At 39.5% G+C, this 26096-nt stretch overlaps 1 protein-coding gene across 1 annotated transcript in view; it reads left to right on the top strand.

Annotated features, from left to right (window-relative positions):
* The window catches only part of LOC126412571 (chromatin assembly factor 1 subunit A-like), a 99321-nt gene that overhangs the window by 14145 nt on the left and 59080 nt on the right, over positions 1 to 26096 (top strand). The window contains exons 4-7 of the mRNA XM_050082215.1: positions 7867 to 8867; positions 8953 to 9104; positions 15310 to 15532; positions 23028 to 23223. Coding sequence (XP_049938172.1) covers positions 7867 to 8867; positions 8953 to 9104; positions 15310 to 15532; positions 23028 to 23223 — 1572 coding nt within the window. The remainder of the gene's footprint in view (positions 1 to 7866; positions 8868 to 8952; positions 9105 to 15309; positions 15533 to 23027; positions 23224 to 26096) is intronic.

The raw sequence follows: 26096 nt of genomic DNA, 5'->3' as shown, positions 1-26096 counted from the left end.
CTTCCCCATTGCATTCCTCCCAATGAAAATACTTTGAACAAATCCCAAACCGTAATCCACTACTCACAAACCTACGACAGAGCCCACACTTTTCACTCATGATAAAATTTTACAGTTACTGAAAAAAAAACTATACGTCTACGTTACCAAAGTTCAGTTACACCAGTAGAACTATTTAAGAACTAACAATAATGATCTCAAAATTCTCTGCCTACTAAGATAGCAGCTACTTGTATTAATACTACTAACACAGCCGATACCAATACCAGCAAAACTTCACAAAATTATTAGTTAAAACCAAAAAATTGAAACGACCACTGTAACACTAAACGAAGTTAAAACACTAAATGAAAATTTTACTGAAATATTTCACTAGAAAGAATAATAAACGTCAGTTGAAAACTAAAGCACAAAATTTACTAAACGACTTCAACACACTGAAAACTCGATAAAAACACAGCGAACGAACGATTACAAAAGTTTATTAAGTCGTTATTTCACCACAAACAGCACGCAACACCGCTGAAATCTATTAAATTTAATAACTGTATTACAGAGCACAAATAAGTTTGTCAGTACTTAGCTTATAACCACTACAACTGCAGTGCATGCCGCAAAATGTAAACACACTACTCCACTAGTGTACATTTGATAGCAAATCGTGTGATATAAAATGATCAATTATCCTTCCATACACTGCGTTTTCAATAACTTTAGCAAACACTGATGCCATGGAAATAATCTAAAATTGTCTTCATTGTCCCTTTGTCCCTTTTTATCAAGCGGCTTTACAACTGCGTACTTTAATCTTTCAGGAAACTGACCATTCCTAAAGGAACAATTACAAATATGGCTAAATATAGGGCTAACATGTGCAGCACAGTACTTTAATATTCTGCTAGGTACTCCATCATAACCATTGTTCATTGATGTTATAGCCACAGGGTACTATGCCTTTTTTAAGTTCACAGTTTTATATTTTTGAACATTTAAAGCAAGTTTCCCATCTTTCCCCCTCATTAAAATAATATCAAGATCTGAATGAATATTTGTGCAACTTATTTCCAACAGTACTTCACTATAGATGACTGCATCATCTGTGAAAAGTCTGGGGTTACTATGAATATTGTCTGCTAGGTCATTAAAATATAAAGTGAACAGCAAGGGTCCTAATACACTTCCCTGGCACACACCTGAACTCACTTCTACACCTGTAGATGACGTTCCATACAAGATAAGTTGCTGCGTCCTCCCTATGAAATGTACCATACTGCTTCAATGCCACCCACCTGGATAGCCGTCCACATTAAAGCACCCATTTATGGGATGGTGATTTGCACCAATCATGGTTCAAATCCTTCCAATGAATTAACAATGAGGGCCAGTGTGCTGGCAATTTCCCACCTCCCATTAGGTGAATACTGGGCTGGTACCAACCTACCTCCTCAGATACACATTACACAAACATTTAGAAGATTTACTAACGTTTGCACATAGGATTTACTGTAGAGGCACACAGATGGGGTATACACTGATTCTATCCTGGGATTGAACAGAAGATGGATGACCTTTTACTCACTCTTAATTGGGAGTAGCAACAGCATCCTGGCTCCATGGCTTTCAGTATGTCATATCACTGGGCACTAACTGTGGTGCCACTGATGGCGTTAATATATGACCAGAATTTCTTTTGGTTTTGTGAAAGACTTTTTGACAATGCTCTGCTGCAGTAGCCATTGAAGGCATCTTGGATTGCTTTGTTGGCAGCTAAGCATATTTCATTCAGTATTTCTTGTCTATAGTCCTATGCTTTGTTTTACATCTATTATACAGTAGCCTTTGTTTCTGGAGAAGTTTATTTACGGTGATTGTAACGTACGTTGACAGTCAACTGACACGGATTCAGAAAGCATCGTTCTTGTGAAACACAAGAAACTCATTATTCTCACGAAGTAATCAGTGCTATCAACAGGGGCTGTCAAACTGGTTCCATGTTTTTAGATTTATGAGCGACTTTAAATTACATTGTGTGCCTATGGAGAATCATCTCAGTTGTGCGATTGGATTCGTGATTTTCTGCCAGAAAGGTCACAGTTCATAATAATTTATGGAAAGTTACTGACTATAACAGAAGGGACATCTGACATTCACCAAGGAAGTATTATAGTCCCTCTGCTTTTCCTGATCTGCATGCATGATTTAGGAGACAATCTGAGCAGCCCTCTTGGATCATTTGCAAATAATGCTGTCATTTACCATCTTCTACAGTCATCAAATCGTAATATGAAAAGTGTGACTCCATCCACACAAGTACATCTACATAGATAGTCCACAAGCCACTGTACGGTGCATGGCAGAGGGTACCCTGTACCAGTCTAGCACAAACAGAGTGAGGGAAAAACGACTGTCTATATGTCTCCGTATGAGCCGTAATTTCTCATATCTTATCTTTACGGTCCTTACGTGCAGTGTATGTTGGTGATAATAGAATCATTCAGCTGTCCACTTCAGATGCTGGTTCTCCAAGTTTTCTCAACAGTGTTTATCAAAAAGAATGTTGCCGTCCCTCCAGGGATTCCCATTTGGGTTCCCGAAACATCTCTGTAACATTTTCATGGTGTTCGAACATACTGGTAACAAATCTAGAAGCCTGTCTCTGAATTGCTTTGATGTCTTCCTTCAATCCAACGTGGTGTGGGTCCCAAACACTGAAGCAGTACTCAAGAATATGTCATACCAACAACCTATATGCGGTCTCCTTTACAGTTGAACCACTCTTTCCTAAAATACTTCCAGTAAAGCAAAGTTGACCATTCACCTTCCCTACTACAGTTCCCACATGTTTGTTCCATCTCCTATCGCTTTGCAACATTATGCCCAGATATTTAAACTAAAAGGAATCAACTAAATTTCGGTTACATGATAAATCACACAAATCTAAAGGCCATAAATTCAACTAAATTCTTAAATGACTGTTGTGAATGTGAATAGCTTAAATTAGAATGACCGCATAGATAATGTGGGGAAAGCAAACAAATGACACTTAGAAAATGCAACAGGTCTACTGAAGAGGCTGCTTACACCATGCTTGCCCACCCTCTTCTGGAGTTTTGCTGGGCAGTGTGGGATCTGCAACAGGTTGGATTGATGGAGGACATCAAAAAGGTTCAAAGAAGGGCAGCTTGCTTCGTGTTATCGTGAAATATGGGAGAGGACCATGAATATGATATATGAATTGAGGTGGCAATCGTGAAAACAGTTCTTTTCCTTGTGGCAGGATCTTCTCATGTAAATTCAGTCACCAACATTCTCCCCAGAGTGTAAAAGTATTTTGTTGTTGCCCACCTGCAGAAGGAGAAGTTTTCGTCATAATAAAATAAGAGGAATCAGAGCTTGCACAGAAAGATTAAGTGTTTGTTTTTCCTATGCGTTGTTTGAGAGCAGAACGGTAGAAAAAATAGCTTGAAGGTGGTTCGACAAACACACTGCAAGGCACTCAATTGTGAATTCCAGAGTAATCATGTAGGTGTATACCATGGAGAGTCCTTCCTGTTATGAACACTTCTACTGGGTATATATCTGTCCAGTGCTTGGTCAACTATTCTCTCAAAATTAAGCCATGATTTCACTACCTGTCGCTGTCCAGAGCTGAGAGTTTCAATTTCTTCACTGAGATCTGATGCTACTTGTTTTAGTTGCCCTTTGTACTTTCGTAATCATTGTAGCTGCAACTTCCTCATCATCACTAATACCAGTTTCAATGTGGACATCCTCAGAGAGGTCAGGTTTATTTGTTACCATTAAAGGTAATATATTTCCATCATGAGTGGGTGTTCCAAACCATATGTTGCAGGTATTTTCAAACTTACGGAAATTCAGCCAGGTAATATTTACACCTGCCATTTTAAAGTTACAAACTGCAACGGACACACAATGTACAAGCAAATTTAAAACCTCGGTTCTTAGAGTAATTCAGGAACGATAAAACACACACACACACACACACACACACACACACTCACACTCACACACTCTGAACACCAAGATGACCAAAGTCAGAGGTATTGATAGTGAAAGACTAGCAGGTAAGGTAACACTCACTCTGTCCCTCTGTTTTTTGACAAGGGAGAGAGCAGGATTCCAAGCAGAGCTTAAACAGAAGCTTTCATCCCTGTTTACAAGGTCACTTTTTAATTTAATCTCAACAGCTTCCTTAATAACACTGTCCCAATAGCTGAACGTGCGTGCCAATATCTCGGTATTGTCAATTAACATAGGGTGGCCAGTATCCAAACAGTGTTTGGCAATAGCAGAAATACTTGGCTGTTGTAATCGTGTGTGCCATTTATACTTGGTACATTGGTCCTCAACAGTCCTGATAGCATGATCAATGATGCCATGCCACAGCTACAAGGAATGCGATGTACACCCACCTTACGCAAACCAAGATCATCCTTAACAGAACCCAAAAGCACTCTAATTTTAGATGGAGGTCAGAAAACGCATTTCACATTGTATTTCCATAAAATATGGCTGATCTTGTTGGAAGTGGTTCCTGTGTAAGAAAGAAAGGCAGTACACTTCGGTTTTGACTCAGTATTATCGTCAGTCACTCGATGCACAGTTGGTCAATAGTGCGTTCAATATGCCTTTCACTGTAAGTATTGTGATGAAATGTAGCTTCGAGGGGGGCCAGCTCAGCTGGCAAAGTCTCAGTGTCGGAAATGACGTGCCCTGTGTATCAAGGTATGAAGTACCCCTTCACGATGAACCGGATGGTGACAACTATCAGCCTGTAAATACGAGTCAGTGTGAGTACGTTTCAGGTAAATTGCATGTCCCAATGACCCATCAACCTTCCTCCAAACCAAAACATCAAAAAAGGGAAGGCAACCATCCTATCTCACGTCCATCGTAACATAAACTGAGTTCATATGTTCCATAAAGGCATTCAAATTCTCCGTACAATGAGGCCGAACAACAAAAGTATCAGCAACATATCTGAAGAAACAGGCAGGTTTCAAAGGCGCCGACTCCAGTGCACGCTTCTTGAAGTCTTCCATAAACAAATTTGCAATCACAGGAGACAATGGGCTACCAATCGCAGCTCCATCTGTCTGCTCGTAATACTGGTCATTGAATTAAAAGTGAGTGGATGTCAACACACGTCGCAAGAGATTAGTTATTAGTTAATTCAACACTAAACTAACCTCAATTAACCACATTGAATCAGACAGAGGAACATGAGTGAAGAGAGAGACAACATCAAAACTTACTAAAATATCAAGAGTCATTCAACCACATTCCCTCCAAATGACATAAGAAGTCAGCTGAGTTCCTGATATGATGTTCACACCGACCAACTTGGGGACTTAACAGAGAAGCAAGATGCTTGGCTACATGATATGTTGGAGCACCAATATTGCTCAATATAGGATGGAAAGGAACCCATTCCATGTGTACCTTCGGAAGGCCTTATAACATAGGGGGAACAGTACTATAGGTGTTAAGACTCTTGATACTGTCCTGCGACAAACCATTTTTCTTTGGGAAGCTGTTGGTGATTCTCTCAACACTTTTCACGGGGTCAGAATCAAACCTGCAATATGCTGAGTCAGATAACAAACATTGCATCTTTTGTACATAATCCTGTTTGTTTAAAACAATGGTGACATTGTCATTGTCTGCAGGTAAAATAACAATGTCAGTATCAACTTTGAGGACCATTGTAGTGAGCATAAACAGCATACACAATTACAGCAGCAAGTAGATCTGCTATTGCCAAACATGGTTTGGATACTGGTCACCCTATGTTATTTAACAATACCAAGATGTTGGCATGCAGGTCCAAGTATTTCAACAGTGTTATTAAGGAAGCTGTTGAGATTAAATTAGCGAGCAATCTTGTAAACAGGGATGAAGGCTTTTGTTTAAACTCCGCTTGGAATCCTGCTCTCTCCCTTGTAAAAAAAAAAAAAAAAAAAAGAGAGAGAGAGAGAGAGAGAGAGAGAGAGAGAGAGAGAGAGAGAGAGAAGGGACAGAGTCAATGTTACCTCACCTGCTAGTTTGTAGACTTTCACTATTTATATCTCTGACTAGTCATATTTGGTGGCACTAGTGTTCAGTGCATGTGTGTTATCTTTCCTGAATTACTCTAAGAACTGAGGTTGTAAATTTGCTTGTACATTGCTTGTCCAATGCAGTTTGTGCCTTAAAACAGTGACGTGTGCTCCCGCCAAAATATCAGTGGTCACTGTAAATATTACCTGTCTGAATTCTCGTAAGTTGCTTGAAAACTGAATATGCCAGGAGAAACTCAGGTCTCATGTTGCGGGTAGTTTTCAGCATATTTATTAAGGTTTCACAGGATAGTATGCATTTGGTTGAGTTAAATTTATCAATATTTCTGTGGTAGATTAAAGTTAAAAGAGACAAATGAATCAGTTGCATATAAGGCCATCATGCAGCCATGCTTCAATGCCTTTGTAAGTTTGATTTTAAATAAGCGTAGAAAGAAAGATTGTAGTTCTGAACAAAGCGCGCGCACACACACACACACACACACACACACACACACACACACACACACACTTGTTATGTACATCATATTAATCCTGATGTAATGTGAATGCACCTGACTGTATGGGTGTGTCTTCTAAACACGCAGACACAAACAAGGTTTTCGGTAAATATTACTGACGCAGTAAAATATATCCATTCAGTGGTATAATTCATAATTAATGCCTTACAAATAATAACAGTAATTTACTAAAATTATTTGTCAATTATTTCTGTTGATTGCAAACACATTGTCACGTGAGAGTTGAAGAATGCAAGGCTGAAACAAACTCTTAAAAAAGTATTATCAAGTGTGCAGAACTCTCTCAATATTTTAACATTAAGTCACTAAAGTCAATGTCATAGGTCAGATAACTTGGCATGACTTCAGAGAAATTGGCCAACTTAGCAGTTAAATTTTTGTGTTGTTCAGTTAAGTATTAAGGTGGATTGGTACCCCGGTAATGAATAAGGATCAAAATATAAGGTTACTTTAAATTTTAAATTATGTCAATAGTCCTTGATTTTGCTCCTGTTAGAATTATATATAGCAAGGCCATCATTTTGGACTGTTTTAAGGGTAGTGTGCTTGCAGTTGCCATAAATCTGTCCTCTCCCTTACACATAGTCTGTGCTGGTGTCATTGTAGACTTAATTCTGGCCGTCACAATGCACAGGCATCTGGTGTTTGGTCAAGACACTTCATTGTACTGTATACTTAACTGCCGTTCTGTTCATTGCAATTTGCTTACAACTATTTTTCCTTCTTTCATTCCTCACAGAAGTAGCTCTAATTGTCTGTATTAAAAGTTTTTATGTGGGTAGTTTACTTCATACAGTTGTACATGTGGATGCCATTTGCTATTTATTGGAGGTATACAACTGTACTTTCCCTGAACTGGGATGTATTAGACAGTTCATTCTCACTCCTAAATTTGTTTATAGTAATGACCTTCTACTATTACCATAAATAACAATTAGCGTATCAAATTATGTGTGGTATGTTAGCTTATGATACTGGGGCACTAGCGACACTCACAAGACGAAAAAAAAAAAAAAAAAAAAAAATCCCGTGAATTACATGTCGGCTGATACCAAACAGGTAAGAGCACTGACTGACTATGCAGCATGCAAAACTCAAATACAATAAATTTAGAATCCTTCATGATGTCTTCAGCTTTACTAGATTGGCATAATGAGTGGCCCACAAGCTCTTCTTGCAGGCTGGCTTTCATCATCTTTTGTCAAAAAAATTTGTAATTGTTGTTTAAATATTTCAATTTCATTTCTGTTTTGTTTCCTTTGCAGCACGTTTGCCATTTCAAGTCTTGATTCCTGTTGTGAAACCTGCAACTGATCAAAGTACAAAGAAAAAACGTAAATTGAGTGAAGAAGGTGATATTAAAGTAGCCAAAATTGTAAAGTGTGATAAATCAGATGTCCCACTTGAAGCAAAAGAAAATGTGTGTGGTTCTGTTAAATCTGAAAAGAATGAAAATAACTGTAAAATAGCAAAGTCACTAAAAGAAAATGAACATTCTACAATTAAAGAAGATGAAAAGAACTGTCTTGGCAAAAAATATGACGGGCATGAAAATTCTGTTGACCACTTAACAACTAAAACTGTAAAAAACCCTACTGATAATACAGAACCTTCTCAGATTGAAAACTCAGAAACCCAAGACTGTGACGCAAAGACGTCTGATAAGAAGGTGGTAATAGACATCTGTGGGGAAGATTATGATGACACTTCTGCTAGCAAACCTGTTGACTCAGTGAAACTCAAAGATAGCACAAAAGCACTCACGAGTACAACTGTTTCTGCTCAACAAAGTGATTGTGGGGAACAAAATGTTGATAAGGCAGAATCTGACACTTTGATTCATGATGGCACCGAAGAAAAGACTGACAAGGAACTGGGAAGTTCAGAAAAACCTGAAAATGGGGAAAGTACAGAAAAACTGGAAAACGAGGAAAGTTTAGAAAAACATGAAAATGGGGAAAGCCCAGATAAATCTGAGAAGGAAGAAAGTTCAGAAAAGTCTGAAATTGGCAATTTAAGTGTACAGAATGAAGATGTGACGCCACTGAAACAACAGAAGGATGACAGTGACTCAGGAAGCATCAAGGGAAGCACCGAGAAAAAAATGAGAGAGAGAAAATCTGGGAAAAGTCTGTTAACACCCAAGAATGATAAGGCAGCTACATCACCTGAAGTAACACCAAAAGCAAAGAAACTCACCCCAAAACAGCTACAGAAGCAAATGGAATCTGCAAAGAAAAAAGAAGAAAAAGAGCGGCAACGTTTGGTAATTACTTTATGTAGAAATGTTGTTTATTTATTTGTGTCAGTTTTTGTGATGTGCATTACAAAAAAATATTATTATTTTCCAGGAAAGGGAAAGAAAGAAGGCTGAAGAAAAAGAAGAGAAACACAGACAGAAAATAGAAAAAGAAGAACAAAAACGAAAGGAAAAAGAGGAGAAAGAAGAACAAAGAAAAAAGGAGAAAGAAGAGAAAGAGAAAAAAAGGCTGGCAGAACTGGAGTAAGTTACTTATTCTTTTCTATCTCTAAAAATAAATTTAAAGAGGGGTAATATTTGTTACACAAAGTATTTTTGCTGATGTCTGGCTGCTACTATCCTCTCATCTGGCACCTGTGCTGCATAGTTAAAGTAGTTAGTTGCGTGTTCCACTGTATGATGATGATGATGATGATGATGATGATGTAAAGTGAGTCAGTTTTCAGGCTGTCTTGGATTTTCGTCTTTGGAAATACGCAAGTAAACAGAAGTTTAAAGAACAGCAGGAAAATCACCTGTGCCTCTGCAAGATTGTATTGTAGTAGATGATGAACACCATCCTTAGATTGTCACTAGTCAATAACAGTTGTCCCAGAAAAGGCTTTATAATTTGGAAAAATGTTCCACTTGACACATTTCAAAGAAACAGTTCACTTATTTTCTAACTGTGCTTTTCCTTGACTAGGGAAGTTTCATTTTAGATGTGATAGCATTATGTCAATGTAATGCTGTGGATTTGTTCAACAGTTGAACAGTGGTCAAACATGAGTGTCAAACGATTCTTTCTTCCTCTGTCAATACAACAGTAATGTCAGTTCTAAGTACCTTACCAGTTGAGTCATGTGTCTTGTCAATTCTCATGGATATATCTACAGTGTGACATCTTTCATGAATTCTTTTCTTGATTTCTTTTAAACAGAAAAGATAAAATTCCAGTTTTAAGTCATCAAATGCTTACAGTTCTGTGTACAGGAACAAATTTGGCTGGGACTCTTTAACTTAGTGAAAGGTATATTCAGCTACAATTAAAGTTCTTCACATGTCCATAAAAAATATCTTTTCTGAATTACCATTTGATATGCAAGCAAATGCTTGTATAATATTCTGTTTGATGCTTTTGCCCTTCTAGGTGATGGTCACTTCATAGTGCACAGTTTGTTGGCACTGCACTGGTATCATGAATAGTTGCAGGAAATAAATGTCTAAGCTGTTCATTGTGATCCTTTGGACACAATGTCACTGTAATTGATTTCCTCTCTTTATTTTGGCACATCGTATAAGACCACAAAATTCGTAGATGGATGTTTTCCATCCAAAACTGCATGCCATACCATTTGCTCTAGTACACCACCAACTCCATTAACAATGCCTTTTCCGTGAGCTTACTATATGATGTATTAAGCTAATATTATATGGAACATTATCACTTTAACCACACTAGGTTTATTCATAATTCAAGAAATACTTTTAAAAAAGACCTAACCTAATACAAATCAGACATTATTTAACATACAAAAATTTTGAATTTCTCACTTTTGGCAATGATCATGAGATGTTGATTAAAAGAAGTGACTAATTAACCTCTTTCAGAGTGTCATCAAACTAGTTTTTTAAGCTGTGACAGAATAGGACCAGTTCTAGAAATATTATTTACAGTTTAAATTATCGAGTTGCTGCTTATTTGCATATTATGTGGTTTTCCCTTGTATTTCTTACACATGAAACATATTTGCATTGAAAATATTTGTGTTTTTTAAGTGATGGAACCTTATTTGTTTTATTGTTTTGTAATGGAACAACAAAATATACATTTCTATTGCATTACAGCACAGGCAAATTGTACATTTAGTAACAGAAATTTAAAAAAATTGTAAAAACAATAATTAAATTAATTGAAACGAACTGCAGATAAGTTGCCTTCTAAAACTGTCATTCAAGAGCTTGCTTACTTATTAGCAACACCCTAGTTTTGAACTGACAATTACAAATAAATTATAGTCTTCCCATGTTGTGTATTTTATACAAAATACCATCAGATTGGGTGACTTTGATCAATTTTGTACTTTACACTTACATGTTTCTAAAACCGATAACATTAATATATAGGTGTTTCTTTCAGGGGGTGGGTATTGAACTGCAGTAATAAACATTTTGGTTTTTTATTTTGACATAACTGTCATCAATGAGTGTGACTGAATTAAATTTAAAATGTTTATTTGACACCAAAAACACTCGTCAGTCCACCATCACTAAAACAATGAATTTTTAAAAATATTACATAGCTAGTTTCAGCACACTGAGGTGTCATTTTCAAATGTAATCACAGACCTGGGAAATTCAATTAATGATTGCAACCACAATTCTATCAAACGTTGCAAAAAGTACACTAAAGTCAGTAAATGGAAGCAAAGGCAGCAGAAATGGGTCACAAGATGTCATGACAGTTTTTGGTTGATCAGTCATTTCATACCTTTAATGCAGTGTAGATTAAAACTTTATCAGGATGAAAGATATTATATACTCTTAAAATTTGTGCCGATGCAATTTTCAACTACACTGCAGTAAAGTGTGAAGTGATTGATCAATCAAAAATTGTCATGACGTCTTGTGACCCGTTTCTGCTGCCTTTGCTTCATTTTACTGGTTTTAGTGTATTTTTTGCAATATTTGAAAAAGAGTGGTTGCAATTATTAATGCAGTTTTCCAGCTTGGTGACTGTATTTGAGTGAGTCAAAACAATAGTAATTTGACCTTTTAAAAATTTCATTGTTTTAGTGACTGTGGCTTGACGACTGTTCATGGTGTCAAATAAACATTTTAAACTTTTTGGTATTTATTACATTTTACTCTAACAGATTGTGAAATTAATTTTTAAAAAACTGCATTGGTGTACTCCACATGAAGTGAATAATAATTAAAGTTTAATACTAATTTCAGAGTAACATAGAAAATTTCAGTACAGAAGTCTGTGATCACAAATTTGCTTTATGAAATTCCGAAGAAATGCACTCTCTTGGTCTGTAGCACTAAAAACTGCCTTGACTACCGTGTGTTTTACCATGATGACCATGAATACTGTTTGTTAGGTACCCTTTGGGAACTTTATACTCTCAACTAATTTTGTTAATCCTTATTTATCCATTTAAAATTTCTGAGACACATGGTTCTAAAACATCCAAGCTATATTTCTTCGATTCACCAAATTTATGTTTGTACACACACTGCATTTTCACACTGATTACTCTTACTATCTCAGCTGTGTGACGCACTAATGAAACTGTGCCAACACGTCAAATTCATAAGGTATCATACAGCCACTTCCAACAACTGCTTCCTCACTCCACCACTAGACTGTTATGAGTCAGTTGTTGCCACATCCACTCTGTCACATTTTTGCTATGTTCATTAGATCACATACTTTCCCCATTCATGAACCTTTGTAAATAAAAAAACTGCTCAAGAGAGACTGTTAACTCCACCCTGATTCCACCAAGAATTTGCAATGTTTTATTTATATGTCTGTGAATAGGTAAGTGAAGTAGATTATCTTTCATTGTTACTCTGGTTGTCGTGAATGGTTAATGCTTAAAATATGAGACCTAAGTATGTGAGTTCTTTTATGCCAGTAACACAAATGGAAGTTTTAACTCATTAAAAACATTTCAAAGAATCAATCCTTCTGACAATGATTATTATTCAGATAGGAGTTCAGAATACTGCACACCATACCACTGTCATAAATTAAGGACTTCTGAACAGTAAATATAATAACTACAATAAAAGAATTTTCATCACCAATGTGTAGTTATTTAACATAAAATATTTCTTGAACTTTGTGGTCAACTTCACTCCAGCAGTCAATTTCAATCTATTTGGCGGTAGGTAACTTTGAAATTTACTGCTACAGATTTGCCTACAGTTACCAAGGATTAAATAATTTTTAAAAATTTGAAAACTGTATGCAGTGACAGATGCCTCAAAAATGGTATACATAACACAAAACTGCCAAAAGACATTACACCTGCCATCAGTCAGAAATTAATTGGCTTGCTTAAATTTGATGCACTGTGAAACCCGGTCAGTCAGTAAAAAATACTTTTCAGGTTAATAATTTATATAAAAAGGAAAGTAAGCAATAAAAATGCTTTACCATCAAATTATTTTGTTGCGTATGAAATTGATAGAAACATTTAGTTTTATGTGCTAATAAATTTTGTCAAAACACGCATGCTCATGGTAAATACCAACTCTTTTTGTTGGAATAAAATATGTAAATACATGCATCCTTTGCCCTTTTGAGTGTTTACACTGGCAAATTGAAATTATTTTAATGTAGCATTATGTCTGTTTTTAATACCTTTGCCATGTAAATTTTTTAAATAAAAGATTCATCTGTAGGACAGAATTTCAAGGAAAAGCACTTTCCATTTCCCTAAATTGTTGCTTTTTTATCTGTAAGACAGATTAAATCATTGGTAAAGTAATTGAAAATTATTGTCGAGAGGGTTTTTTATTTCCCCTCCCAGTAATTCTATCAAAAGAAAAAAAGTCACCAGCAAAAGCTACAAAATTGCAGAGAAAGAATGTCTGCTTTTACTTTTGTTTCAGAAGGTGAAATTCCAGTACTGCAGATGCGTGTTTAAAAGTGAAAATACTAAGTCTGGGTATAGGAACTATTACTCCTTTCACAGAGAGGAAAGAAGGATAGGTTTTAAAAGGTTAGAAAGGAGTGGCAGGTCTCTCAGATCCCCGGCACAGCTGTTTTGAGGATGAGGGCAATTGTAATTGTTATGGATATTGTTAATTCCTTTTCAGTGTCTACACAGAATTTGTGTGAAGTATAAATCTGTAGTTTAAATGCCTTATTCTTTAGCTTGTTCACTGTCACTATCTGATAAAAAACCTGTTCTGAAATATGTTCTTTTTATCGTCATCAGGTGACCAGAACCTGACACAAAATTAAGGGACAGAGTAGTAAGTTCCAAGTAATTAGGTGTGTGTATTGATGAAAACTTGACGTGGAAAAAATTGTATAGTAGACTTGTTAAATCGCTGAAGTTCAGCTACTTCTGATGTATAAACAATTGCCAACTTTGTGGATATACAGAGTGGTCAGAAACAGTCTGGAAATCTTTAAAGGTGTTGTAGGGTAGATTGTGCTGAGAAATAATGTAAGAAAAAATTCAATACATTGCACTCTTCCAGAGTTAATAAGTTAGCCAGTCGGTGGTTGTATGTGTGCAAATTCAAGTCTCCCAATGTATACAATTAGCCTAGCCAGTTGTTCTCATAGCATAATGATTGTGCACAAGACTGCTGAGACTTTGGCTTGGGTTTGATCCTCACTGCTGTCCCATATCCAGTCATGTTGCTCTCTTGTTTGGTTTTAGGAAACCAAAGAATACGTCTGGTGACATCACGTCTGGTGGGCTACTTGAATTTGTGTGTCAATGGCATGCTTGGCTAACTTTAATGCTAATTAACTCTGAAATGGTGCAACATATCATTTTTTATTTTTTAGCACAGCCTACCTAACAGCACTGTTACGAGCTTTTCAGACTGTTTCTGATCCTCCTGTAGAATTCAGTAAGTTAATTTAGTTTGCATATTTTCTTTCACTGATGTCATATAGGGTAATATTCGAGGGGCAACTCCTCACTAACACAAAAAGTATTCTTTGCACAAAACAAAATAATTATGATTATGTTTGGAGCTCCTGCCTACACTTTAATGAATCTAATTTTGACACAGAAAGGGGTAAAATATGCAGCTATAAAACTGTTTGATAATCTTCCTATGAAAATGAGATGTCTGACAGACAGCAGAAGTGTTTTCAAAAGTAAATTAACCCTCGAGTAGGTGTGTGCCCTTTTTCATAACACGAGCGGGTGCACACCGCATTTCGTACACATGTATAGAATAGCTGTGTTTATGTTATCAGGCTAAACACACATGATCAAAATCACAGTTCAATCTTAATTTATTTAAACAATGAGAAAATAAACTTACTTAATTTATGAGTTAAACCACTGTTTTATTAAACAATAATGAAATAAATTTTCACTCTTAACACTCTGTTGCTACGGACATATGTTAAAGAGACAGTAATGACATACTCAAAGCATTAAGCAGTGCAGTTGCATCTGTTCCCAGCCAGACCCTTATTCAATCACTAATTATCTCATAGACAACTATATCCATATGTGTTGTATATCTGTTCCATTGACATGTTCCACACCATAATGTTCATCATGAATATAATCTGTGGAACAAGTAACTAACCAGCCAAACAGACTAACTTTTGGATGTGTCTCCATAATATGCTGGAAGTATCATTAATTGCCCATATATCCATGCATACGTTGATTGTTTTGCAATTTTCATGTTGTGTGTGTGCGCGATTTATCCGTGATTTAGATATTTGATTTATGACACTTTATTTCTATAGGGCAAAACAGGAAGAAAAAAAACTCAAGGAAGAAGAGAAACGCAAAAAAGAGGAGCAGCGTTTGTTAGAGAAGAAAAAGAAAGATGAAAAGAAACAGGCAGAAGAAGATGCAAAAAGAAAAGAGTCAGCTGCTTTCACTAGTTATTTTCTATCAAGGAAATCAGATTCCAAACCTGTGGAAGAAATAAAAGACAGGCCATCAGAAACATTTATGCCATTTGAAGTAAGACAACACTTTGTGTTAATTATAATGAAAAGTAAAATACCATATTTGCCCGATTATAGGATGACCCACCCTCCTTTTTTTAAGTGGTTCCTGGAGAAAAATTTATTTCTTAACATAATCTGACTAATCAAAATTACAAACTTTTTCTGTCTAAACGGTTGACATATGTCTGTTCTGATTACTGATTAGCTCCATTGTAATAATACAAGGAGAAATAAAATAAAGAAAAAGAAACTGAAACTTCCTGGCAAATTAAAACTGTGTGCTGGACCAAGACTCATACTCAGAACCTTTGCCTTTTGCGGGCAAGTGCTCTACCATCTGAGCTACCCAAGCACGACTCACGCCCCATCCTCACAATTTTACTTCCGCCACTACCTCGTCTCTTACCTTCCAAACTTCACAGAAGTTCTCCTGTGAACCTTTCAGAACTAGCACTCCTGAAAGAAAGGATATTGTGGAGACATGGCTTAGCCACGGCCTGGGGGATGTTTCCAGAATGAAATTTTCGCTCTGCAGCAGAGTGTGCACTGATGTGAAACTTCCTGGAAGATTAAAACTGTGTGCCGGACCGAGTCTCGAACTCGGGACCTTTGCCTTTCATGGGCAAGTGCTCTACCATCTGAGAAACTGTTGACATTAATTCTTAACGCTATTGTCTCTGATATCACTACTTTTCATCACTGTTATCACCTTAACAGAACAGCTCCGAAACTTATGTCTTCATTGTCTCAAATATTTGGCTGTTTCTTCTGAATATGTTGCTGAGGTTGTGACTTTGGTGGGACCAGAGAATAAAGCTGTTCTCTCTCTCTCTCTCTCTCTCTCTCTCTCTCTCTCTCTCTCTCTCTCTCTCTCTCTCTCTCTCTCCGTGAATTTCACTTCTGTACTGATGTGAGAATGCTACAATGTCTCTCGCTTTCAAACATGTCATCTGCCAATCGCTCTCTCGCCAGCTGTGTAGAAGCAGTAGCTGATACAGCCCTAATTCTTCCCGTCATATCTCATCGTGAGCATCGACATCATTGCTACACAAAACACTGGCCCCAATCTAGACTTATAGCATATATTTGTCCAATTTTAGTCGAATTGATTCAGACAAACTGCAGTTTGAACGTTGTATATATTCATAAGAAGTCAAAGTACACAGTGTACATTCCCATGATTGGCAACACAACGTAATTTTTGCTTCCTTGCAGCCAAGTTTGTTTCACTATGCCCCATCCAATGTTCTGTTGTGCTGTTCTCGAGTAGCAGTGAAACGCGTACAGGAGTATCTTCCACAGTGCAGGTCATGTGTAACAGCTACTAACACATAAGTAAAAGATCACAATCATGATTATGTCCAATTCTTGAAGCTGCATAGTAGTTACATCCGTTGACACTATCTCCAAAATGGGTCTTTCTGCTATAATTTATTCTTGCAAGAACAATTACAGTTATTCTGGATCAGTTTTCTTTCTCATTTCATCCGAATATCATTATCTTGCTCCAAAGTTGATTAAAAGCAGCATTCTAATATGTTAACAGCAACTGAATTTCTCATTTGGACCTTCCTGCGGGTCTTGGGGGGGGGGGGGGGGGGGGTTAGAATAGGCCTGAGGTATTCCTGCCTGTCATAAGAGGCGACTAAAAGGAGTCTCTCACATTTCGGCCTATATGTGATGGTCCACTGTAATGTTTGACCTTCATATTTCAATATTTTCCCGAAGAGTGAGCCAATTGGCGGAGGGCGCTGTACATGGTGCATAGTGTCCATCATGCGTTGAGACCTCTTGCATCCTTCACCAATGTGGCTCTGCACTTCCAATTATTCTGCAGCTGTTGGGTTAGGTCAGCCTCCTGGTTGCGTTTTCCTCCATCCTCTGTGCAATATCACTTTCTGCACTGTCGACAATAATGGATTTCTTAGCTAGTTTGCGCCTGATATCCAGCACGGTAGCTAGTCCTTGTGGTGGGGCCACTGTGCACCCTGTGGGTTGTATCCCCCTGACCACACATTGATCGCTCTGCTGATACCTGCGCCGTTAACTCCCCACGTATGCCAAGGAGTAGATGCCCATCACCCTGGGGCATCGCGACTCCTGTCAGTGGCCATCCGGCTGGGCGGCGCCTGTGGGGAGGCCCCCTGGTTGGAGTGGGTGGCATCAGGGCGGATGAAACGCCTTGAAGTGTAGTACGTCATCTCTTGCTGGTGGTCAAACACTAGCAGTCTCTAAGTGGTCAAGTACTAACTTTAATGCTAAGAAATACAACTCCAAATCATCCCCCCCCCCCTTCCTCCCCTCGTGGCCACACAATGGGAGGAATGCCAGGCTAAAGATGGCAGCGAATCTTATTCACCCCTGTACCTAATTTGTACGAGAGTTGATGGGGAATATTTCTTGCCAATGAAACGGCAGTTTTTTGTGGAGCATTTAGAGGGAAAGTTTGGGGAGGTGGAGGGCTTGTCCAAAATGCGGTCAGGGTCTGTCTTGAGCAAAACAGCATCCTGTGCCATCACAGGCACTACTCATCTGTGACACCCTGGACCATATTTAAGCTCTTACGGGGTGTGGTGGAAACAGAAACTTCCCCCAGCTTATCATATTTCACAGGGACCTTCTGTTGCAATCTGACGATGAGCTGCACGCCAATTTAGAGCAGGAAGGTGTCCATTTTGTTCAGCACGTCCACCAGGATCCGAGGGATAATCAGGTTGCCACCGGTGCCTTTATTTTGGCCTTCGAGGGTGACACATTCCCGGAGGAGGTCAAGATGATCGTCTGCCGCTGTGACGTAAAGCCATATATCCCTCCCCCGATGCGGTGCTTTAAGTGCTGGAAGTTCGGCCATATGTCTTCCCACTGTACTTCCAGCATCACCTTTCAGGATTGTGGACGTCCTTCACATCCCAATACTCCCTGTGCCCCCACCTCCCATCTGTGTCACCTGCAGAGAGCACCATTTGCCGTGCTCACCAGACTGCAGGACTCCCCAGAAAGAAAGAAAAAAAAAATGGAATACAAGACCCTGCACCGACTGACCTCCACTGGTGCTACATCCTGTGCATATGATGTCAACCTATGCCACCGCAACAACAACGATTCTACCATCTTCCATTCCACTGCATACAGTTGGCTCCCAAAACCATGAGACTCAACCTGCCCCTTTGGTGGTGAGGCACTTCCCTGTTGCTCCTGCACAACCTACTTCAGGAGTAACCCCCCCCCCATCCCTCCCCCAAACCATCTGGGATGTCAGTCCATACTTCTCAGCCAGAGAAGTGTAAGTCTTCTTCGGCTCCTCTTGCCAGGAAGGGATCCCTTGGATCACTCCCTTCTATCCACTCGAGAGCACATGACGACCTGTTTGGTAGTGACCACTTCCCCATCTTCCTGTCACTCCCACAGCATCATGCCCACGGACACCTACCCAGCTGGGCTTTAAACAAGGCAGACTGGGAAGCTTTCACCTCTGCTGTCGCCACAGAAACTTCCCCACATGGTGCCATCAATGTTATCATTGAGCAGGTCACTACAGCTACTGCTTCTGTGGTGGAAAACACAATACCTCGTTCTTTAGGTTGCCCCGGCGAAAGACAGTCCCTTGGTGGTCGCCGGAAGTCACTGAGGCAATTAAAGAGCATTGGTAAGCTCTACAGTGACATAAGTGGCACCCTTACCTAGACCCTTTACACAGCCCCTTGCCCGTGTTCACCAGCTTACAAAACGATGGAAACAGGAGTGTTGGGAGAGGTATGTGTCGACCATTGGGTGCCATACATCACCTTCCCAAGTCTGGACGAAGATCAGATGTCTTTTTGGATACCAGACACCCAGCGGGTGTCCCTGGCATTAACATCAATGGCATATTATTTATCGATGCAAACACAATTGCCAAGCACTTTGCTGAGCACTATGTTCGAGCATCTGCGTCAAAGGACTACCCCCCCAGCCTTTTGCACCCTCAAATTTCGGATGGAAAGAAAAGTCCTAACGTACACTACAGACCACAATGAACCCTATAACGCCCCATTTACAGAGTGGGAGCTCCTCAGCGCCCTTGCACTTTGCTCTGACACAGCTCCTGGGCTGGATTGGATCCACAGTCAGATAATTAAACATCTCTCATCTGACTACAAGCAATATCTCCTCATCATCTTCAACCGGATCTGGTGCGATGGCGTCTTTCCATCGCAGTGGTGGGAGAGCAACATTATTCCAGTGCTCAAACCCGGTCAAAACTTGATTGATGTGGATAGCTACCAGCCCATCAGCCTCACCAACTTTCGTTGTAACCTGCTGGAACGTGTGGTGTGTCGGCAGTTGGGTTGGGTCCTGGAGTCGCGTGGCCTACTGGCTCCATATCAGGGCAGCTTCCACTGGTGTCGCTCTACCACTGATAATCTTGTGTCCCTCAAGTCTGCCATTCGAACTGCATTTTGCAGACTCCAGCATCTAGTTGGTGTCTTTTTTGACTTGAGCAAAGCATACGACACAACCTGGCAACATCATCTCCTCGCCACATTGTACAACTGAGGTCTCTGGGGCCTGCTCCCGATTTTTATCAAAGACTTCCTGTCGCCCCGTACTTTCCATGTCCAAGTCAGTGCCTCCCATAGTTCCCCCCATATTCAGGAGAATGGCTTTCTGCAGGGCTCCATATTGAGTCTCTCTCTATTTTTAGTGGCTATTAACTTCTGTACTTCATATTGCTCCTCCAGTATTGATGTTGCTGAGTGGCACCTACAGGGAACCATTCACAAGGCGCAGTCATGGGCTCTCGCCCACGGTTTCCAGTTTTTGACCGCAAAGTTGTGTTTTATGCACTTCTTTCCGCGTCATACTGTTCATCCAGAACCAGAACTTTACCTTAATGATAATCCACTCACTGTAGGAGAGACATATCGATCCTTAGGACTGGTTTTCGACACCCGATTGACTTGGCTACTTCACTTTCGTCTGCGTAAGCGGAAGTGCTGGTAGCACCTCTATGCCCTCCGCTGTCTGAGCAACACTGACTGGGGTGCAGATCGCTCTACGCTGCTGCAGCTCTACAGAGCCCTTGTTCAATTTCGCCTTGACTATGGGTCTCTGCTTTACAGTTCGGTGGTGCCCTCAGCGTTGTGTTTACTCAAATCAGTGCACCAGTGTGGTGTTCGCCTAGCGACGGGAGCTTTTAGAATGAGTCTGGTGACTAGTGTGCTGGTGGAGACCGGAGTCCCTCCATTGAAAGTTAGGTGCGCAAAACTGCTTGCCAGTTTCATTGCACACGTTCGTAGTTCTCCTGCACATCCGAATAACCACCTCCTTTTCCCAACCATGGCGGTTCATCTCCCGCATCGGTTGGCCAGGTCAGGGCTTACGATTGCGGTTCACGTCTGATCCCTTCTGTCTGAACTGGAGTCTTTCCTGTTACCACCTCTCCTCGAGGTCCATTCACGTACACCTCCGTAATGTACACCTAGGCCGCAGATTCTTCTGGACCTTTCGCATGGCCCTAAGGACTCTGTTAACCCTGCGGCTCTCCACTATCACTTCCTCTTGATTCTCTACATATACCAAAGCCATGAAGTGGTTTACGCTGATGACTGGGTGGCTGTTGGCTTTGTGTATGTTCATGGAGGACATACTGAACAGCACTCCTTGGCATATGGCTGCATTGTTTTCACTGCAGAGCTGGCGGCCATATCCCGTGCTCTTGAGCACATCTGCTCATGCCCTGGGGAGTCATTTCTCATGTCTACTGGCACTTTGAGCAGGCTACAAGCTATCGACCAATGCTACCCTAGCCATCCTTTGGTAGCATCCATTTAGGAGTCCATCTATGCCCTGGAACGTAGTGTTTGTGTGGACCCCAGGACACATCGGAATCCCAGGCAACGAACTTGTCAACAGGCTGGCCATACAGGTTACGCGGAAACTGCTTCTGGAAATGGGCATCTCCAGATCTGACCTGGATTCTGTCTTACGCCACAGGGTTTTCCGGCTTTGGGAGAAGGAATTTCATAACAGTACGCACAACAAAGTGGGTGTAATTAAGGAGACTAAGAATGTGTGGAAGTCTTCCATGCGGTCCTCTTGCAAGGAATCAGTTGTCCTCTGCCGGCTCCACATTGGCCATACGTGGCTAACGCATGGTTACCTCCTCCGTCACGTGGTGTCGCTGTGGCTCACAAATGATGGTCGTCCACCTCTTGTTGGACTGCCCACCCACAGCCACTCTGCGGCGGACTTTTGACTTTCCCAGCGCCCCACCTTTGGTGTTGGGTGACAATGCTTCAACAGCAGCTTTAGTTTCACATTTTATTCGTGAGGGTGGGTTTTATCATTTGATCTAAGTTTTAGCGCATGTCCTTTGTCCCCCTGTGTCCTCCATTCTAGTGCTTTTAGGATGGGGGTTTTAATGTGTTGCAGAGTGGCTGGCTTCTCCTTTTTATTCTCGTGGTCAGCCAGCCGTGGTAATCTGCTCTCTTGTTTTGATCTCTTCTACATGTTTCTTGCTTCTCTCTGTAGTTTTCTTGTCCGATTTTGTCCATTGTACTGTTTGTTGGCCTTCTGTGATTCTTGTAGTTTTGTCCTTTCTTCCAGCTGTGTTTTGTATGTGTCGATTATTTTACTCCCACCCTTGTGGAATTATTTTATTTGGAATGAGGGACCGATGGCCTAGCAATTTGGTCCCTCCCCCCTTCTTTTAAACCAATCTGTTCTCATTTGCAACCAAAGCGGAAAAACATTACAACTTCTCATAAACAAATAAAATACTGATGTGGGTTTTTCAAGGAGAAGATTTTCACCTATGAATGTTTCCTTTACTTAAAAAGCAGCTTAAATGTAGGTATATGGTGTCCATATGTGTGAGAACTTTTATTAGACACCTGTTCACATACAACAAAAGTTTCTAAGTTGATAGAAGTTAATGTTAATTCCTCAAGTGTTTCACGAAATCATCAATTTTTAAGCAGAGATCTAGACTGTTGTAGCCACTAGTGCGTAGTTTCTCGTGTATCCCTTGCGTTAGCGCCACAAGTCAAATGTCATGTGATTGGTCAAGCAAGGTCGATACTGTATCGAGCGCTTCAGGAAATTTCGAGCCTCTTTGAACACGAGCATTGTTTGCTGCACCCTTCCCTTTGGGATCTTTCAAAATAAGTTTCTATGAAACCCCAATACCCAAAGCTTCATCTGTAAATGTAAGATGATCCCTGTATTAATCTATTAAACAATCTAAAAATGTTGACCTCAACAGTAATTTGCAGATATAAGACGACCACATTTTCGAATGACGAATTTGAGAAAAAAACCTCATCTTATAATCTGGTAAATGCAGTATTTTGCAGTGATATAGGATTATATTTACGTGAAGAACTGGAATGGTATAATAATTTAGCATTAACAAGGTAGTGGAATTTCATTGTGTTATATGATACACTCGGTTTGCTTATGTGTTTTAACAGAAAAGCTGCTATCCATGTAAGAGACTCATATCTGAACATAATATTTCATTACAGGTCAAAAGTGACATGAGACTAGCTCCACTTTGTAGAGTAAAATTTGAAAGTGAACAAAGAAAATCCTTGGATACCTTCTTATGTGAGCAGAATACTTCATGCAATTACCTGAAAGACCTCAGGAACAAGGTGCGAGTTCCCGGAACCTCTACATCAACATGGCCTGTGTCAGAAAAGTCAGATGTTGTCATTGTAGGTAAGTGATAACACATTGCTTGATTTATGCTACATTCAGCTGTTGCCCATCAATGAATTATGGTATTTCCATAATGGGGAAAGTAATTCCTCAAAACTTAACTCAGTAGATGCAGAGCACTAATAACTGCTTCTACAGTTATTTATTCAAATACAGTACCAAGTAGCCATTGATAAGATATTCAAGAAGTGTGAAGCATGGAAAAATGCAAAGAATAGTGAAGAGGTAGTATGCCATATACATCATACCCTTACTTTCACATCCAAGTATTTTATTTCGTCTCTCTTAACATTTTATTGCTCAGTTTGATATTTTTTTTATATAAAAGGGGGAAAAAAATGTTCTCCATGCACAGCTTCCATGGACATTCAGGCTTGTTGGTTTGATACATAGTTGTAGTGAAAGTTCAAAAATGATATAAAACTTCTGTTATGTATAAAGGCTTTCCTTCAGGAAGGGATTATAAAATGGTGCACAAGAGTGTATTAAAATGTGAGTTTACACTAGTTGGTGAGTGTACACTAGTTGCTCTACATGTGACCTGCAACATGTGTATTTTGACAGTTTTCCCCTTTCTGTGTAGTTCGTTTCTGCAAAGTAATAGAAGTCCCAGAATTTTTCAGTGTTTTAGTTTTCAATTACTACTTTTTTTTTTTTTTAGTTGCTAACAACTGATAGTCTAACAAAGAATATTACTCTATCCCGTTACTGCAGAATTATATTGCGGCAATAAAACATAAACGAGAGAAAAAATAAAGTAAAACTTAAGTTGCAAAGGAAATGCACCATTAACAATTAAATAAACTGCACACGCAAACGTCTGCCAACAGCAAAATGTGTTAGAGGCATTAGGACAAAAGACTATGCAATACTTCATAACAGCAAACTGCTTGCGATGAGCGTAACGTCACAATTGTTTACGTTAGCATCGTTAGAGCAGATGCCAGCAGGCTCATGCTCCTGCGCAGTTGAGTCGCGTATGAACAGTACATTCTTCCAGTTCTGGCTGCTTGAAGTGTGGCTGTTGGGTGTATTGGCTGAAGCAAGCAGTCAGCTGCTACCCGAAAAAAATTTTCTGGCCCGCAGTGTTTACATTCAGTGATTTTGCTGTTTCCTCTTTGCTTACAGCTCTCTCGTCAAATAAAAATAAAATGGATTTCTGTGGCCGGAAGCCATCAGTTGAATTGAGTCACATAATTATGGAAGGCTAAAATACATTATTCGTTTCAGTTTTTTTGTTTTTATTTTATTTCAAGGTTTTCAAGATTTAATCACCTTGCAGAACGGTGAAGTTCATCAGTTTGCTAAAGAAATTTGGCTGTTATTGATATTTTCCGCTGAGGCAGTCAATTTATTTGAAATGAAGTGTTTCATTCCAGACTATTGGCTAGCTAGCTTCAACTGTTTGCTGGATTTAAAGCGCACGTTTTCATTTTCTGGCATGTATGGCATTATTGATAATAAAGAACCAAACACGAGATAATGCAGCATAGGTACTCCAAGAAAATTTACATCCCGAAAACCGCACTGAAAAGCTTAATATCGGGTTGGGGCCGACTTCACTGTGAACCTGGACATATGAATGTACAGTTTAAGCAGAATGGGGTATTTTGGTATGGTTTACGAAATTCCAATGCTCTTAGAGTATCATCTGATGTCCTGTTTCTTTTATTACGTAATGTAAGTTCTCTTACTGCTTTAAAGGTGCAACTATACAGGCTTCCTACGTCATCGTAGCTGCGTACGGGTAATAACAACTGTTTTCTGGCTATGAATGGCAACTGCTGAAACAAACCTGTTTCTAATAGCTTGCAGGAAAATATTGCGAATGGTGGTTTAAAAAGCGTCACTTTCAATGTAAATTTCCTTTTACGCAAGATGAATTATGTTGCCTAAGAGAATGTGCGATGAATTTCATAAATCAAAGAGCGTTTGACCCCGTTTAAAACTTGAAATTTTACTGGTACATTTGTGTGGTGTATCTTGAAGTGTAAAACACCTAAAAAAAGACCAATTTATACATGAAAAAGCTTAGCTCTTTTGTTGGCTAATTGATCTTCGAGACCAGTGTTATATCTGAAAGCGCACTTTTCTTGTAGCCACACTTGTATATTAATTTAACCCACTAACTTTTCATACTTGTATATTCGCACTACTGAACAGTGTTGTTGCTGTTGACTGACTACATCACGAGTTCTGTGCTCTGAATATCTGCTTTTATTGACTTGCAAGATCACATGACATGAGCTATGATTGACTTACAAAAGCGCATCACAATCTCAATTTCAATGATTCGGTAACTAACGTGCTGTGTTTGGCGGAATTCGAATTTATACCTTCGTAATACGACAATATGCAGTCTACTTGTTGCTGCACATCAAACTTCCCCCTCCCCCCCCCCACACACCCCCCCACCCCACCACCACACCCGCCCCACCCCCATTCCACAGGCGGTCATTTGCTAATGTGCCTGGAACCTTAAGCCGGTGCATGAAACCTTAGCCCTTCAAAGGATTGATAAGTTTTACAGCTCCGAGGGAAAGTATCCTGTTACTTAACATGGAAAAAGTTTATTTTCGTCCGGGAGAAAGTGTATTTTTAACTGGGAAAAAGTCCGGGAATTTTTATTCCTTGCCCACGTATACTCCCTGATACTTGTGCGGCCCTTGTATGGCGGCAAGATGAATTTTCCCAGGTACTACGAGTGCCCGAAACAGCCTCGAATCAGGGTCAGATATACTGATGACAAACCTGGCTAAGAGAAAGTTTAAGAATGCATGGATTGTAAATACAATTAATGTAGCAACGAATGTCAGAGGAGTACCAAACAAAAAAGAAAAGTTTGCAGAAGATTTGAAGAAGACCAAGGTGGA

This window comes from Schistocerca serialis, chromosome 7 (genome assembly GCF_023864345.2).
Source record: "Schistocerca serialis cubense isolate TAMUIC-IGC-003099 chromosome 7, iqSchSeri2.2, whole genome shotgun sequence".
NCBI lineage: Eukaryota > Metazoa > Arthropoda > Insecta > Orthoptera > Acrididae > Schistocerca > Schistocerca serialis.
Note: the sequence above shows the minus strand (reverse complement) of the source record. Positions and strands in the feature narration are given on the sequence as shown.